Here is a 17,395-nt window from a genome sequence, read left to right as displayed (position 1 = left end):
TTGGTCTCTGGAGAGGATCCACGGCAGCCTGGTCAGCAATGACACTTCCTCCCCTGACCTGCCTTCCAGGCTCCCTCCCATTTAAGTAGGGGGTACTCTTCTTTCTTGCACTGTTGTGGCTCACTAACTGAAAAAGTAGGAGGGCAAAAATCTCTTTTGTTATTAAAAGCAAAAAAGATAATAATGGTAGCTGTGTGGGCTGTGGATGGACTACTGTCCTCTTTGGGTCTCAGGTTCACCGTTTGTAAAATGAGGGGGCTAAGCCAGATGTCTCTGAAGACTGTCTGCCTTTATAATTCTAAATCTAGGGAGAAGAAATATGGAGAGAAGAAAATGGAAAATAGAAAGCTTGGAGGTGGGATGTAGAAGGTGACAGGAAGAAAAGAGTAAACAAGACAAATTGAACATATTACATTTAGCCCTGTTCTCTTCTACAACTCACTAAAATGAGCCAGATAACAAGAGAGGAGACAACAATAAAATTTTGGAAGCTGGAAAATAGCAACTGACTTAGCAGACCTCAGAAAGCTACATCTCCTAAAGCAGGAGTGGAGAATGATGAAAAAACAGGCTGTTTCATCTTAGAATTCACAAAAGGCCTAAGAATTGGCAGAAGAAGTGCCTCTGGTCATGGGTGTGAAGGTACATCTAATAAAAGAAGAAATGGTTGAAGTCTGTTAAGAAATGATTAGTATTTCCATGTCTGGTAATGTGAGTCTTCTGCTGCCACAACTAAAAAATAAATGAAAACAAGTATCTTTGAAAAGTTACTTATACGAGTGTCCACTAATCCCAAACAAGAGCAAACCCAAATGTCCATCAACAAGAGACTAGATATACAAATTGTGGTATATTCATTTAATGGAATACCAATTAGAAGTAAAAAAGAATCAACTATTGATAGACACAACAACATGGGTGCTTCTCAAAACATTATTTTGAGTGAAAGAAACCAGATGCAAAAGAGCACATATACCATTCATTTATATTATGCTGAAGAACAGGAAAATCTCCTCTATGGTGATAAAAATTAGAATAAAGGTGGAAGTCAGGGTAGAAGGTGGGGAGTCAAGAAAACGCTGAGCCCTTAATGTTGTCTCCTCTCTTGATATCTGGCTCATTTTAGTGAGTTTTAGGAAAGAACAGAGTTAAATGTGTAAGTTCAATTTGAGGGAACTTCTGGGGGTGGCAGAAATGTCATATCTTGATTGGGGTTGTGGTTACATGGGTCGTTACATTCATTAAAAATTCATCAAGTTGTGCACTTAAGGTCTGTACATTTCACGAACGTAACGCTTACCTAAATTAAAACACACAAAAAGGAAAAAATATAACTAGTCTGGTGATTATTAAAAATAAATTCTACATGGATTAAACGGTGAAATATAAAGGCAAAACTATAAAACCTTGAGAAGACTGTCAGTTTTAAAACATGACCCCAAAATTCTTAGCTATCCCTCCCATTGATCTCTGTCACACTTGACCAATAGAATATGGTGGAAATGACATTGTACCAGTTTCTAGGCCCAGAGATTAAGAAACTGGTAGTTTCCACTTCCTGTTTCTTGGGACACTCATTCTTGAATCCCAACTACAATATGTGAGGAAGCAAAGACACACTGTGGAGAGGTCTATGTGAAGAGAAACCAACAGCCAGAACCAACTTGTCAGCCATGTGGTGGATCCTCCACTCCTAGTCAAGTCACCCTACCTGACACGGCATGGAAGAGAAACAAGCAGTCTCCACCCAGCCCTGCCCACATCATTGTTTTAAACCATGAAGTTTCATGGTGGTTTATTACACAGTGAAAGATTACTGAAACAGATTCTGATACCAGAAATGGAGTGCTGCAGTAACAAAAGCCTAATACACATGGCATTGGCTTTGGAACTGGGCCACAGAAAGCACAGAGGGCCACAAAAACAGTGTCAGTGAAACTGAAAGAGCCTTGAGGAGAGTTTTAATGGAAGCCTAAAGGTCCTGGAGGAGGCTATTCATGAGGCTTTAAAGATAAGTGAGAAAAATATTATTGGAAGACAGAGGACAGAAGACACTTACTAGGAAGTGATTGAAATTTTGACAAGACTATTGCCTACAATAACATGGAAATAGGAAATGGACCTGATGAACTCAATGAAGTGGCTAAGAAGTTTTTCAGACAAAGTCATAAAAGTGCCACCTGGCTTCTCACTACTGATGATAAAATCCAAGATGAGAGATGAGCTTTAAAAAATGTACACGTATACACAAGACTTGCAGAGTTCACAAATAAAACTGCATCTCATTTCCAGTCTCTTCAGAAGCAAGCAATTAAGAAAGTGCCAAAAATCAACTCCAGAATAAGACAATAAAATCCTTAATTATGTTAGAAAGATCTAAGACTATGCCTCATAGCCTCTTTCTGACCAAAAGGCTGTCTAAGAATCTTAAGGGTAAGCCTTGCAGATTCTTTCTCTTAAACAGCAGGATTTTTAAGAATGTTAAGGGTATTGTCCCACAGCAGCTACACAGGAAGCCCAAAGTAGAGAAAGGCTTAAGTTCAAGAGATTTGTGGTTGTGGCTTTGTTTAATGAAGTCACTCCTGACAGTATTTGGAGAAAACCCCTCAAATTTCTAAGACAATCTTCTGGCAGAAGCTTGCCAGATTGTACTAAAAGGAACAGAGATGGTACAAAATGGAAAGAATCCTTAGGACACCTAATTTTTTTTTTACAGGCAGGAAGAAGACTGAGAAGGTAATTTCAGTTTTCTTATGGAAAAGGAAGGATTATTCAGAGGACAAAACCAAGAGCCATAGAAAACAACTCCCCCAAAATAATACTGGACCTAATTAAGGATTTGGCAACATATGCCCAGCTGGATTTCAGAATTCCTATAGACCACTGACTGCTGTGTGCCTCCGTTTTTCTCCCTTTTGAACTGAAGTATCTATATGCCTGTCCCACCATTGTTTGTTGGGTATGTGGGGAGCAAACAACTTGTTTCTTTAGTTCACAAGTCTTTGGATTAAGAACCACACTGAAGGAGGTAATACCCGAGAGACTGCTCCTAAGAGGCCTCATGTACACCTGCACCTGATTTAGATGATGAGACCCTGGACCTTGAGCTTGATGCTATAAAGGAATGAGACTTTTGATGGGGAATCTTGCAAGTGGGGAAAGGTAAATAATTTATGTCCAGACAGTAGACTGAGGTGTTTTAAAAATATGGTCCATAATTCTTTGACCCTCCTCCCACTGAGGTAGGATTTATTCTTAATTGATCTAACAGATAAGAGTTTGCTCAAAATAATAACACCAACAACATATTTGATCATGTGTGCTTGTGTGTGTGTATGTATATATATGCCTATGCATAAGCAAAATAATTAATTGCAGTCATACAAGGGATGGAAAAGATGAATTACAATTATAAGGTACTCATACTACCTATGAAGTGGTACAATGTTATTTGAAAGTGGACTTACATTAGTCATAAATGGATATTGCAAACTCTAGGGTAAGCACTAAAAAAGCAAAAAAGAAATACCCATATAATTGTTATGTTAACAAAGGAGAGAAAATTAATCATATAAAATGCCCAATTAAAATCACAAAAGGCAGAAAAAGAGTGGAAGACAAAAATAGGAACCAAAAAAAGGGCAACAAATAAAAAACAGTAACAAATAGGGTAGATACTAATCCAACTATATAAATAATCACTTTAAATATCAATGGTCTAAATACACTAATTAAAAGAGAGAGATTCTCAGAGTGGATCAAAAAACAACACTCAACTACATGTCGTCTACAAGAAACCAACTTTAAATGTAAAGACACATAGTAAATGAGTGGAGAAAGATATAACATGCTAACACCAATCAAAGGAGAATGGGAGAGTATATTAATTTCAGACAGAGAAGACTTCAGGGCAAAGAAAATTATCAGGGAAAGAGAGAGGCATTACATAATTATAAGGAAGTCAATTCTTCAAGAAGACATATCAATTCTTAATGTATATGCACCTAACAAAAGAGTAAATGTAAGACAAAAACTGATAGAACTGCAAAGAGAAATAGATGAATTTGCTATTATAGTTGGAGATCTCAACACTCCTTAATCAGAAATGGATACATTCAGCAAGTAGAAAATCAGTAAGTACATAATTGAACTCAATAGCATCATCAATCAACCGAAATATAATTGACATCTATTGACTACTTCATCCAATAACAGCAGAATACTCATTCTTCTCAAGTTCATGTGGACCATTCACCAAGAAAGATCACATTCTGGGCCATAAACGCACCTTAACAAATTTAAAAGAATAGAAATCATACAATGTCATCTCTTAGACCACAATGGAATTAAACTAGAAATCAATAACAGGATGATAGGCAGAAAATCCCAAAATACATGTACATAAAACAATACACTTCTAAATAACACATGGGTCAAAGAAGAAATATCAAGAGAAATTTTAAAATATATTGAACTAAGTGAAATGAAAATAAAACTTATCAAAATTAGTGAGATACAGAAGAAGCAATGCTTAGAGGGAAATTTATAGCACTGAACACATATGTTAGAAAAAAAGAAAGATCTAAAACCAGTAATCTGAGCTTCCACCTTAGAAAGCTAAAAAAAAAAAAAAAAAAAAAAAAAAAGAAAAAAAAAACCCAAAGGAAAGAAAAAAAAAAAAAAAAAAAAAGGGAAAATAAAATCAAAAGGAAGAAGAAAAAAAAAAAAAATAAAAAACCAAAAATCGGGCCTCCCCCCTAAAAAAAAAAAAAAAAAAAAAGGGAAAATAAAATCAAAAGGAAGAAGAAAAAAAAAAAAAATAAAAAACCAAAAATCGGGCCTCCCCCCTAAAAAAAAAAAAAAAAAAAAAGGGAAAATAAAATCAAAAGGAAGAAGAAAAAAAAAAAAAATAAAAAACCAAAAATCGGGCCTCCCCCCTAAAAAAAAAAAAAAAAAAAAAAAAAAAAAAAAAAGAGTAAATTAAATCCAAAGGAAGCAGAAAAGAAAAGAAAATAAATAATAATTACAGCAGAAATCAATGAAATTGAAAACAGGAAATCAATAGAGAAAATCAGTGAAACCAAATCTGCTTATTGAAAAGACAAAATTGATAAGACTCTAGCCAGGCTAAGACAAAAAGAGAGATGATACAAATACTAATATCAAAAATGGTGGTGGTGGGGGGACATCACTACAGATCCCATGGTTATTAAAAGGATAATAAAGGAATACTATGAACAACTCTATGTCCCCAAATTTGATAACCTAGATGAAATTAACCAATCCCTTGAAAGACAGTCTGCTAAAACCCAAACAAGAAGAAATAGACAATCTGAATCTTATATCTATTAAAGAAATTGAATCAATAATTAATAACTTTCCAAAACAGAAAGTTCTAGGCCCAGATAGATTCACTGGTGAATTCTACCAAACATTTAAGGAAGAAATTACACCAATTCTCCACAGTCTCTTTTGGAAGACAGAAGCATTGGGAATACTTTCTAACTCATTCTACATAGCTGGTATTACTCTAATACATAAACTGCACAAAGACGTAACAAGAAAAGATAACTACAGGCCAATATATCTCATGAACATAGATGTAAAAATCCTTAGCAAAATATTAGCAAATCTCACCCAACAATGTATAAAAAAAATTATGAATCATGATCAAGTGGATTTATCCCAAGTATGCAAAGCTGACTCAACATTCAAAAATCAATTAATGTAATCCATCATAGCAACAGGCTGAATAAGAAAAATCACATGATCATATCAATAAATGCAGAAAAAGTATTTGACAATATCCAACACACATTCGTGATTAAAAACTCTAGAAAACATGGAATAGAGGGGAATTTTAACTTGATAAATAACATCTACAAAAAACCTGGAGCTAACATCATACTTAACAGTGAGAAACTAGACTTTCTTACTAAAGTCAGGAACAAGACAAAGATGTCCCCTCTCACCACTCCTTTTCAATATTATACTGGAAGTCCTAGCTAATGAAAGAAGAAAAGAAAAGAAAAGAAAAGAAAAAGGATACAGATTGGGAAGGAGAAATGAAACTCTCTTTGTTCACAAATGACATGATCTTCTATGTAGAGAATCTGAAAGAAATGACAAAAAAACTTCTGGAACTGGTAAGTGATTATAGCAAGGTTGTAGGATATAAGGTTAATATACAAACAGTCAATTATTTTCCTATATACCATCAATGAACAAGTGAAATTTGAAATTAAAAACACAATATCACTTATATTAGCACCAAAAAAAAAAAAAAAACAACCAGGTATAAATTTAACAAGATACATAAGATATATAAGAGGAAAACTGCAAAACTCTAATGAGAGACATCAAAGAAGAACTAAATAAATGGATTCTCCATGTTCGTGGATAGAAAGACTCAGTATTGTCAAGACATTGGTTCTTTCTGAATTGATCTAGAGATTCAACACCATCTCTACCAGAATCGAATCCCAGAAAATTATTTTGTGGATATCAACAAACTGAATCTAAACTTTATATAAATAGATGGAAAACCCAGAATAGCCAATACAGTATTGTAGGGTAAGAACAAAACTGGAGGATCGACACTACCTGACTTAAGACTTACTACAAAGCTACTGTAATCAAGACAGTGTGGTACTGGCAAAAGAACAGACAAACAGATGAATGGAACAGAATAGAGAGACCAGAAATAAACTCATATAAATATTAATTGGGTTGGCTGGTTAGCTCTGTTGGTTAGAGCATGGTGCCAACAACACCAACATCCAGGGTTTGATCCCTGTATTGGCCAGCTGCAAAAAAAAAAAAAAAATTATACACACACATTCAATTGATCTTTGACAAAGGAGCAAAAAGGTAACACAATGAAGAAAATAGTCTTTTCAACAAATGGTGCTGGAACTAGATATTCACATGCCAAAAAAATGAACCTAGACACAGATCTTACATTCTTTAAAAAAATTAACTCAAAATGGACCTAAAACATAAAATGCAAAATTATAAAAGTTAGAAGACAACACAGGGGAAAATCTAGATGACCTTGGGTTTGGTTAATGACACTTTAGATACAACACCAAAAGCATGATCTATGAAAGAAATAATTGATAAGCTGGACTTCATTAAAATTAAAAACTTCTTTATGAAAGGCACTGTTAGGAGAAGAAGAAGAGAAGCCACAGCCTGGGAGAAAATATTTTAAAGAGACATATCTGCTAAAGAACTGTTATCTAAAATATACAAAGAACTCTTAAAATTCAACACAAATAAAACATTAAAACAAAATGTTTAAAAAACCTTACCAGAGAAGATATACAGATGGCAAATAAACTCAACATCATATGTCATTAGGGAAATTCAAATTAAAACAATGGAATGACTTCCAATCAAGATGGTGAAATAGATGGTACCCAGCGTCATCTCTCCCACAATCAACCAATTTACAACTATTAAAAAGCAATGCCTGCTAAGCTGGAGCTGCTAGAGCTCAGGGAAAGAGAAGAGACCTACAGAGTTCATCAAGGCAGGAAAAGCCACAATGAGAGAAAGGACCGCTCCAACCGTTTCAAGCCCCAACTTCAAGGCTGGCCCTGGTGAGCACATGGAGCAAGAGCTGGCGAAAGCTGCTGCTGTGCCCGTTGTATGAAGTTTTTTGGAGGCTGCAAGGGAGAAGAGGGCCTTGATGGTCCCCCAGGCCAACAAGACCACTAACAGGGTTCCCGTGGACCCACAGAAGAGTGAGGGGCCACAGACAGCTGAAAAGAGGAGCCACTCAGATGCCAGTGATGGGAAGTGTTTGGAGTGCGAGGGGTGGGGGAGACTGGCTCACTGGGGGAACACTAGGGCACAGCACGGACAGCTGATCTGCCCTCCAATCAGCACAGGACTACTCAGTGAAGACTGGTCAGGAATGTAGAACTGCAGGGGATACAGGTTGCTGAAAAGACTCAGGCCCAGACTAGAGTTTCTATGCCATCCAAGTGTATCAGACTTCACAAGACCCGGAAGTGCTTACAAGGTCAATGATTAAAAACCGAGCTGCACAAAAAGCCTTCCTCAGAGAATCAGCAGCAAAGCGGCGATTTAGCTCAACCACAGGGCTCAAGTGCTGATTGCCACTGGAAGTTCCCCTGTTTTAAAAGTAACCAGAGGACAACAGATTAGTTCCAGTGCAGGATTTAAATGGTGGGATAGCGAATAATCCAACACAGAACTTAAAGAAAAAACAAAACCCACAGATCAGAGACAAAGTTCTGATATTAACTACTAAAGGTCTAACACCACCACCAAAGAACACCTATAAAACCTAGAAGGACCAGAAGCCCTCAGGGGTCCCAAGGAACTCAGCCATGCCCCCCTGATGTCTGCATCCATGACGACCACCAGGCTGCCACTGGAAGCGCCCTGGGCTCCTGAGCTAGAGTGGTGGGTGGCCAAGGGCCTCAGTCACGACCCCCTGACATCCACATCCAGCCCAGCAATGACCACCAGGCTTTTGCCAGAAGCACCCTGGGCTCCTGAGCTGGGATGGTGGTGGGAGTCCAACTGCCTCAGCCATGCCCCGCAACATCTGCATCCAGCCCAGTGATGACTGAGCCACCACTGGAAGCCCCTGGGCTCCCCTGCCAGAATGAGAGGGGTGCCACAGGCCTCGACCATGTCCTCTGCTTCCTCTTCCTCCCACCCTATCATCCTCCCTTTTTCCCTCCCTCTCTCTCCCCCAACTGCTCTGCAAAATCTTAGAATATTAATAATAATAATAATAATAAATAAATTTAAAAATAAATAAATAAAACAACAGTGGTATACTACTACACATCTACTATAATGCCAAAACCCAGAAAACTACCACCACCAAATGCTGATGAGGATGGGGAGCAATCCTTTATTGCTGGTGGGAATGCAAAATGGTACAGTCACATTGGTGCTACTTGATCAATAGTTTGGTGGTTTCTTATAAAACTAAACATATTCTTAGTATTCAATCCAGCGTTTGTGCTCCTTGGTATTTACCCAAAGAAGCTGAAAACTTACATCCAGGCAAAAACCTGCACATGGATATTTATAGCAGTTTTATTCATAATTGCTAAAACTTGAAAGCAACCAAGATGTTCTTCAGTAGGTGAATGAATAAACTGTGGTATATCCAGACAATGGGATATTATTCAGTGCTAAAAAGAAATGAGCTTTCAAGCTATGAAAAGACATGGAAGAAATTTAAATGTATATTACTAAGAGAAAGAAGCTGATCTGAAAGGCTCCATACTGTATTATTCCAACTATATGACATTTTGAAAAAGGTACAACTATGAAGACAGTCAGAAGATCAGTGGTCAACAGGGGTTAAGGGAAGGGAGGGATGAACAGGTAGAGCACAGAGGGTTTTAGGGCAGTGAAACTATTTTACATAATACTATAATGGTAGGTACATGTCATTACACATTTGTCAAAACCCTATAGAATGTAAAACACCAAGAGTACACCTAATGTAAACTATGGGCTTTGGGTGATGATGTGTCAAAACAGGTTCATCGATTGTAACAAATGTACCACTTTGGTGGGGGACAGTGATGATGTGGGAGGCTCTGCATGTGTGGGGACAGGGAGTACACAGCAAATCTCTGTACCTTCCACTCAATTTTGCTGTGAACCTAAAAATGCTCTAAAAAATAAAGTCTATTAAAAAAATTCAGAGAATAAAAAAGAGCTCTTGATAGCTGATACAAATCTCCAAGCATGGGGAAATAGAGTCTAAGCATTTCGTAAGTGTACATAAGTAAATTTCCTAAATGTATTTAAAATCTTTCTAGACAGATCATTTTTCAGAACTGCTGTTTCCACTGGATATACTTTGGAAAAAGACACTGGAGTAATAATTATAAATTTAAAAACTAAATTGGCAGAAATGGAAAACACAGCATAAAGTTTGGAAGATATGGTTGAGGAAAACATGAAGAAAGCTGAACAAAAAGACAGAAAGAACAGGGATAAGAATAAAGAGGGAAATGAATATTAGAATATCAGTTTGAGAAGTCCAACATCTTAGCAATAGGTATGCCAGAAAGAGTGAAGAAAGAAAAAGGAGTGGAAGAAAATCATTGAGGAAAGAATTTAAGAAAATTTCATAAAACGAAAGTGTCCAGTATGGTAGGTGAAAATATACATCCAAGGCGAAATTTCAGAATACTGGGGATGAAGAGAAGCTTCAAAGAGAATAAACAGGTTTCATAAAGGATATAAATCTAAGAAAAATCGACCTGAGAAAACAAAGACATGGGAAAGAGCAAACTGGGAATCTAACAGAAAAAAGACATGAAGAGAATCTAAAGGAACACAGAAGGCTCCAGGGAAGATTTCTTCTGGAGTATGACATAAGTAGAATATATAATATGCTTGATCATAAAGAGAGATATATACAGTAGGAAGAGTGTTTAAGGTTGAATTAATAAGTATACAGAAAAATAAAGACATAATGAAGAGAACAACAAGATTTCCCCTGAAAACAAAATGTTGTGTAACAAAGGAAAAGTAATCATAGCATATACTACATGGCTTAGTTGAGAATAGCATTTAACTAATTATAATGACTAAACACTGAATTTTGATGTAATCAAAATTATGATATCATGGAATTGGGGTAGGGAAGTATGTGTGGGTGGGGTAAGGGGCAAGGAAATTAAGAGTTAAATCCTCACCTTCTAAAGTGGGTAGTCAGTAGAAAAATGTCTAAAGCTAAAAAGTATAGCAATATAAACATGCTATTTAGATACATGAAGGTAAAGAAAAAAGTAAGTTGAATTGAAAGTGATGCCTCTGGGGAAAAGTTATTGACAGAGGCAGGGAGGGGCTGTTTGTTTTGTTTTTGTAATAAGTCTTATAGACTTTGTTCCTTTAAACTATGAACATGTGTTTAACATGAGAAAAATAAAAATTTTAAAAGTGTACAATTTAAAAATGAAGGGTAGGTAATAAAGGATACAGTGTGGCATACAGCATTCAATCTGTTAGCTCCGTTAATATTTGAAGGGACTTTAAAGACAATCTGGACTAATCCTATCATTGTACAGATGTGTAAACTGAGGCTCAGACAGGGAAGTGATATCAAGGTCACACAGAGTGAGCCAAGGCCCAGTCAAAACACGGTGACACAGTGATCAGTAAAGACTGCTATAGCATGACCATGAACAGGAGACAGAGATATTCAGAATATGTTCCCACTTTCCCTAGGCTGAGAGATTCAGGCCAAGGGAGAAATTCTAGCCTAGTGGTTGCAGTTCACATCATTTAAAAGGAACAGTAAGGTATAGTCATGAAGCCCCTGCTGCTGTGGGTCTTCTATGTATTGCTGAAAGGACACATTAGGCACCTAAGTCGTATCTAGAATGATATGGGGTAAACCAAGCGGATATATAGGCATCTGGGGGCATGTCATGAAATTGGAAAATGTAATCAATATTTTCACCAATGTGCTCATCGGTACTTACTTTCTTGTCCTTGGAGCTCAGGGGCTAAGTCCTTTATTCATTAATCTAATGACACTCCTGGACTAAGCAGACCCAGTAACTGGCAGGAGCTAGGTGCAGATGATATCTTTGGAGAAATCGTGTGATAGGACTTTGACTAGAACTGGACATACATGCTACAGGCAGGCTATCATCTTCTAAAGGTTATTTGAAGAGAAAAGCATGGCTGGGCCTTCCCTTCAAGCTCTAACATGCTAGGATGTGGATAGACATACTAAACTCCTAAGAGAAAGATCACCCTAACTTCCATGGGAATCATTCCAATTGCTTAGACTTCTCTGAAGAAGATGGAATGTCTGCAGAATAAAAGAGCAAGGTCTCACATATATATTTTAATTAACACATAAAAAATGAGTATTGTTCTTTATAGTTACTTCATTGGTAGGCTGTATATCTATTCTAAAGGGGTAGTTCTTTTAGAGTTACCTTTATAGTTTATGAAATTGGAACAGATAGGCATAATCTAGGTTGATTATCCAACACTTCAGCCAGTAGATTTTGCTTTGAATCAACCATTCATTGGTTGATCTCCAAAATCAAGTTCACTCTCATTATACCAAGGTCTGCCACCATCAATGATAGTTAAAAAAAAAAAAAAAAGAATCAAAGGAATTTTATACTTAAGTATTTGAGTTGTGCCAGCAGAGGAATTTTATACATAAGTATTTGAGTTGTGCCAGCATTACTGGAATACTGGAAGGGTTCTGGAGGTGGAGAGGATCACTAAGAAGAGAACATTCCTGACTGGGAAGGATGAGTATTATTCTAAACTGGGCCAGGGAATGCTTACCCCTGGACAGGGGGCTAATTACTGGCACAAGACGAGAAAGAGCAGACACTGGGGGCCTGGGACTTATTGCAGCTAGTCCCGTCATCTTCTCTTACCTGTGGGGGCCTGCATGGCTGAGCTGGGGATGGTGGCAGCATCTTGGGGTACAGTGCTGGTATCCGGTTCAGGGGTGCTGGTTGTTGGTGAGGTGGGTGGTGGGTTCAGCAAAGTCCGAGGTTTCCTCTGTCAAAATGGATGGGGAAAAGTTTGCTACCCAAGATAGGTAACTTGTCTTCTCATTCCTCTATTCCTAGCATTTAACTCACACATGAAGTGAAAATATATTTGTGGATGAAGCTGTGTTTTATCTTTGTTTTCTATGTAGCAACTGGCCCCAAACTATACAAACAGGAGATGCTTAGTAAACGTTTTCTGAATCTATGTATGTGATTCTGGTCTTTTGTAGAGCCAGAGCTTAATGTATGGTCTTTTACACTAGATTCAATATTATCATTTGAAGTTCCAGATCTTTATTAGTTGGGCAGACAAAAGCAAAATGCAAAAAAAAAAAAAAAAAATGCTGTGGCTTAAATCCCCATTGATATTACTTTGCACTTTGTTTCTCTCTCTTTAAAAATGGAAATGACCCTTCTCTTCACTCTACAAATTGCTTTCCTCTGTCCACCTCCCTCTTCAGCTCATTACCTGCCATTCCTTCCCTTAAACCCTCTACTATAGTAATCTCTAACTATATTACTTCTCTAAAAACCCTGAAGTTTTACCTCGTACACACCTTTATAATAATAAGCTGTTCCTTCTGTATAAAATGCCCTTTCTTCTTTTCTTTACCTTACAAATTTCTGTTCATTTAGGAAGCTTTTCTAGTTTTCCTTTAATTACTGTCTCTTTTATGCTACCTCTATACTTTGTGTTGTTGAATTTGTCAATGTACATTCTGATGTCCCATATTAGCCTGGAGCTCCTTGATGGTCTGATTCTGAGAACCTTTCCTAATATGGTACTTGGCATTTAGTAAGTGTTAATAAATGTTTTCCATGAAGCATATGGTATAGATCACCAACAATGGGGGAAGTAATAAAGATGATTTGAGAGAAATCTAATATTTCCCCTATACTGTTCCGGGCAGTCTCTGGGGAAAAAAGATTTCAGAACACTCTTTTGAAGAAATAGTTTTCTAAAAGCCTTTCTGAATGCAAGGAAAACACAAGCATCAATGAGATCCAGAAGACCCTTTTTATTAAATACCTCATGTAGTGAGTGCTGGGAGCTGTATAAACCTGTCTGCCTTCTAGGAGTGTATTGTTTAAAGAGATAGCACTGATGACAGCCAACATATACACATAAGATGGCCTTGCCTGTGAAAGCAATCATGCAAACCCGCATGAAGCATTCAAAACACACACTGGACACAGACATATCTGCTTGTTTATTTTATTTTATTTTATTTTTTTAAAATAGCTAAAAGTGAAAATCCAAATAAGTAATGAGTCGGGGAAGTAGGGAAAATACCAGTTTAACTTCAGTGAGTTGGTAGGATTTCATGGGGTCCCCGAAGGAACAAGCCTGGTGAGTTAGGTACCTGAATATTGCCAAAGAAAACAGAAAGATGAAAGGCATTATTACTGTCTGAGATGGGTGCATTTACATGTATTATATCTATTTATATATTATTTTATCTCCATTTTATAGGTGAGAAAACTAGGGCTCAGAGTCCTAAAGTCACATCGGTGATAACAAATGGAGATGAAATCTAAACCTAAGGCTGTCAGGCTTCAAATCCTATGCTCTAGTCACAAGACTACTTTGCTTCAAAAAGGAATATAAGGCTTATGGGTGAAGTGGAAGGCATATATACTTGTAGGAGTAGGCAAAAGAACAGGAAGGGAAATTAAGGAGTCAAATGCCAGGATATAAAATACAGGATGAGACGAAAATGGTTGTTTTCAAGAGGGTTGGAAAGAAAGTGGCTACTGTGTTCAAGACCTCCTGAGGAAACAGAGCAGAGGCAATCATAGAATCACACTTTTTAGGTTTTGAAGGTTCTTAAAGGCCATTTAATCCAACGATCAATCCAATACTCCTACCTCCCTATATAAAATACAGGATGAGACGATCCAATCCATCTAATACTTCTACTTCCCTATATAAAATACAGGATGAGACGAAAATGGTTGTTTTCAAGAGGGTTGGAAAGAAACTGGCTACTGTGTTCCAGACCACCTGAGGAAACAGAGCAGAGGCAATCATAGAATCACACTTTTTAGGTTTTGAAGGTTCTTAAAGAATCCATCCAATACTTCTACCTCCCTATATAAAATACAGGATGAGACGATCCAATCCATCTAATACTTCTACTTCCCTATATAAAATACAGGATGAGACGAAAATGGTTGTTTCCAAGAGGGTTGGAAAGAAAGTGGCTACTGTGTTCAAGACCTCCTGAGGAAACAGGGCAGAGGCAATCATAGAATCACACTTTTTAGGTTTTGAAGGTTCTTAAAGGCCATTTAATTCAACAATCCATCCAATACTTCTACCTCCCTCTCCCTGAAAACATTACTTATGTAGAGTCACCTAGTCCCTGATGAAAAATTTCTAGTGACAAGAGTTTACTATTTCCATTCTGGGATAGTTTTAACTGTTCCTTTTATGTTGAGATAAAGCTATCTGCTTGAGTTTCTCCTTATTGGTTCTGGTTCTGTCTTTAGAGCCACCCAGATAAGTTTTCTCCACCTTTTGACTGTCCTCAAGATGTATTCACATCATCCAAACCATGGCTTCTCTGGCTTTGGAATCTTTAGTAATTTCAGCCTCTCTTCTACAACATCAGAATGAGAGGAGAATAATGGAGACAAAAATGAATCAGACCCAGGTTAGGGGTTAGTGGTAATAGATCAGAAGGAACATTATGTGTTACACAGGAAGATCAGGAAGTGACATCAAAAATTTAAAGCACAGAGGGAGTACACTGCATGTACTCACTCATATGTGGGAGCCAAGCGAGAAAGAAGGAAGGAAAGAAAGACTACCGTAGTACATTGGACTTGCAGAGGGAGAGAACATTCCTTGGGCTACAAAGTGGAGTGGGGGAGAAGGGGGAGGGAGAGGGAGGTTGGGGATAATTGGGTGGGGGACACAGGGTACAAATGCAATTTTTGGTAATGGGTATGTTGCCAGTACGAATCTGGCCTTCACATCATGGGCACAAGGGTGACAATCAGCTTTGTTTCTCATGGATATTCATAACCGATAAAAAAATTCAAAGCCAATAAATAAGAAACAACTGAGACTGGTGACATCATCACTAAAATCATCCAACCATCCACCCATCTATCTACCTACCCACGCATCCACTGTCCCACCCATCTTGCATATACTGAACAGGTACCAAGAGACTGAGATACAAGGCACTGTAGGAGAAACAGAGAAGAAAAAGATTAGGTTCTTGGGCTTGAAGGGTTTATATTCCATAAGGACTGATGTCAGCTGGAGCTAAGAAATAGACAAAACAAGCAAACAGATCCATCAACCAACCAACCAACCAACTGTAGAGAAGACTTTGTGAGACTGGAATGGAATGTCTAGGGATAACTGGGTATCATTTCCACATCAGAACTTAAGTATTGTAGTTCAGGAAGGAGATTTGGAGAAATAGTTAGGAAGTGAGCGGAGGAGGTAATGTGCTAAAGGGGGCCCTAGAGAAGCTGCTGAAGAACCTTCTTTTCATATCAGCGCTTTCCCTAGGGAAGATATCCATGAAAAACTGGCCATGACTAAGAGGCAGTACTTTCAGTAATGTTGTTCAGTGAAGTTTAAATCAGCAATCTTTTCCAACACTAGAGGTAACCATTATGTCCGTTAGGAAATGTGAGAGTGAATATGTGGTAAGGTAGCAGTGACCTTGGAAGTAGAAGATTTGGGCACCAGTCACTACAGTCTTTGCCATTCACTAGTTCTATGACCTGAGGGAAATCATTTCTCATCTCTAAGTCTCAATTGGCTTAACTATAAAATAATGTTAACACTACTTATCTTCTAGAGTTTCGTAAAGATCATGTGATATGTATATAATGGTATCTAAAACAGAGTTGACACTTAGTGGGTATTCAATATTTTTCTTAAGGAGTAGGGATAGCAAAAGAAATACATTTATAGAGTCGATTCGCTCTTTCTGTTCACATGCTGGGCATTTACTCCATGAAGATTAATAAGAAGCAGGGCCTTCCATTTATGGAAGACATTAGACTAGAGTCCCCTTGAATGGGAGTAACTGTCAAAGTCAGAATTTCCTTGTTATCCCCACCATCCTATCTCTAATATTACCAACTCCCAAGTAAGTAGTTAAGTAGGGATGATAATCTAGGAGATTCCTCTTAAAAGTATACACAAGGTGGAGAATAAGGCCAGATATGCCCCTTTCCAAGGCAGATGGACATGGATGAATTACCCTGTTATAGCCCCTTATCCCTTTATGGGAAACCCACATTTTTACCTACCTTACTGCCAGGTTTGGGACCCCTCTTCTTTGGGAATTTCAAAGGTTCAGCTGACTTGGATGGGGTAGAGATGGGATGGGGAATTAGGGTCTTGGGTGTCCGGCCCCGCTTCTTTCCTGGTTTACGACCCCTCTGTCCTGGTTGATGCTCCAAGACAGTTTTGGTGCTGCTGTGGATGCTGGGCTTCTCAGTGTTCACATCAGACGCAGGGTAGGGATTCTTTGGAATCACAACTGCAAGAGAAAGACTCATTTTATCACCCCCTCCTACTCATATATTCCCATCCCAGCGAGAAGTAAAAAAAGGACTTGCCACTTCTGCTCAGGTAGTTTTTTTTTTTTAATTTTTATTTTGTCAATATACAATGTATATGATTATTATGGCCCTTCACCGACACCTCCCGCCCTCCTCCCTCTCTCCCCTCCCCCCCAAGAATGTCCTTTCCGTTTGCTTGTTGTAACAACTTCAAAAAAAAGTATAGTAGTTATATCTTCTTCCCCACCCCCCACCCCCCGGCCTTTTTTTTTTTTGTGTGTGGTTTTTTGGGGGTAATTTATTTTTTTTTTTTTTTTTTT

General features: G+C 37.8%; 1 protein-coding gene across 3 annotated transcripts in view; it reads right to left on the bottom strand.

The window, feature by feature from the left end:
- The window catches only part of LOC103596891 (polycomb protein SCMH1), a 32,227-nt gene extending 15,086 nt beyond the window's left edge, over positions 1–17,141 (bottom strand). For all 3 annotated transcript variants that reach the window (XM_008580653.1, XM_008580655.1, XM_008580654.1), the window contains exons 1-2: positions 16,821–17,141; positions 12,420–12,546 (exon numbers count right to left, since the gene is read on the bottom strand). In XM_008580653.1, the coding sequence (XP_008578875.1) occupies positions 12,420–12,546; positions 16,821–17,072 (379 nt within the window). In that variant the 5' untranslated portion in view covers positions 17,073–17,141. The remainder of the gene's footprint in view (positions 1–12,419; positions 12,547–16,820) is intronic.
- Between the last annotated feature and the right edge of the window lie 254 nt (positions 17,142–17,395).

This window comes from Galeopterus variegatus, unplaced genomic scaffold (genome assembly GCF_000696425.1).
Source record: "Galeopterus variegatus unplaced genomic scaffold, G_variegatus-3.0.2 Scaffold2141, whole genome shotgun sequence".
In the NCBI taxonomy this organism is placed as follows: Eukaryota; Metazoa; Chordata; class Mammalia; order Dermoptera; family Cynocephalidae; genus Galeopterus; species Galeopterus variegatus.
Note: the sequence above shows the minus strand (reverse complement) of the source record. Positions and strands in the feature narration are given on the sequence as shown.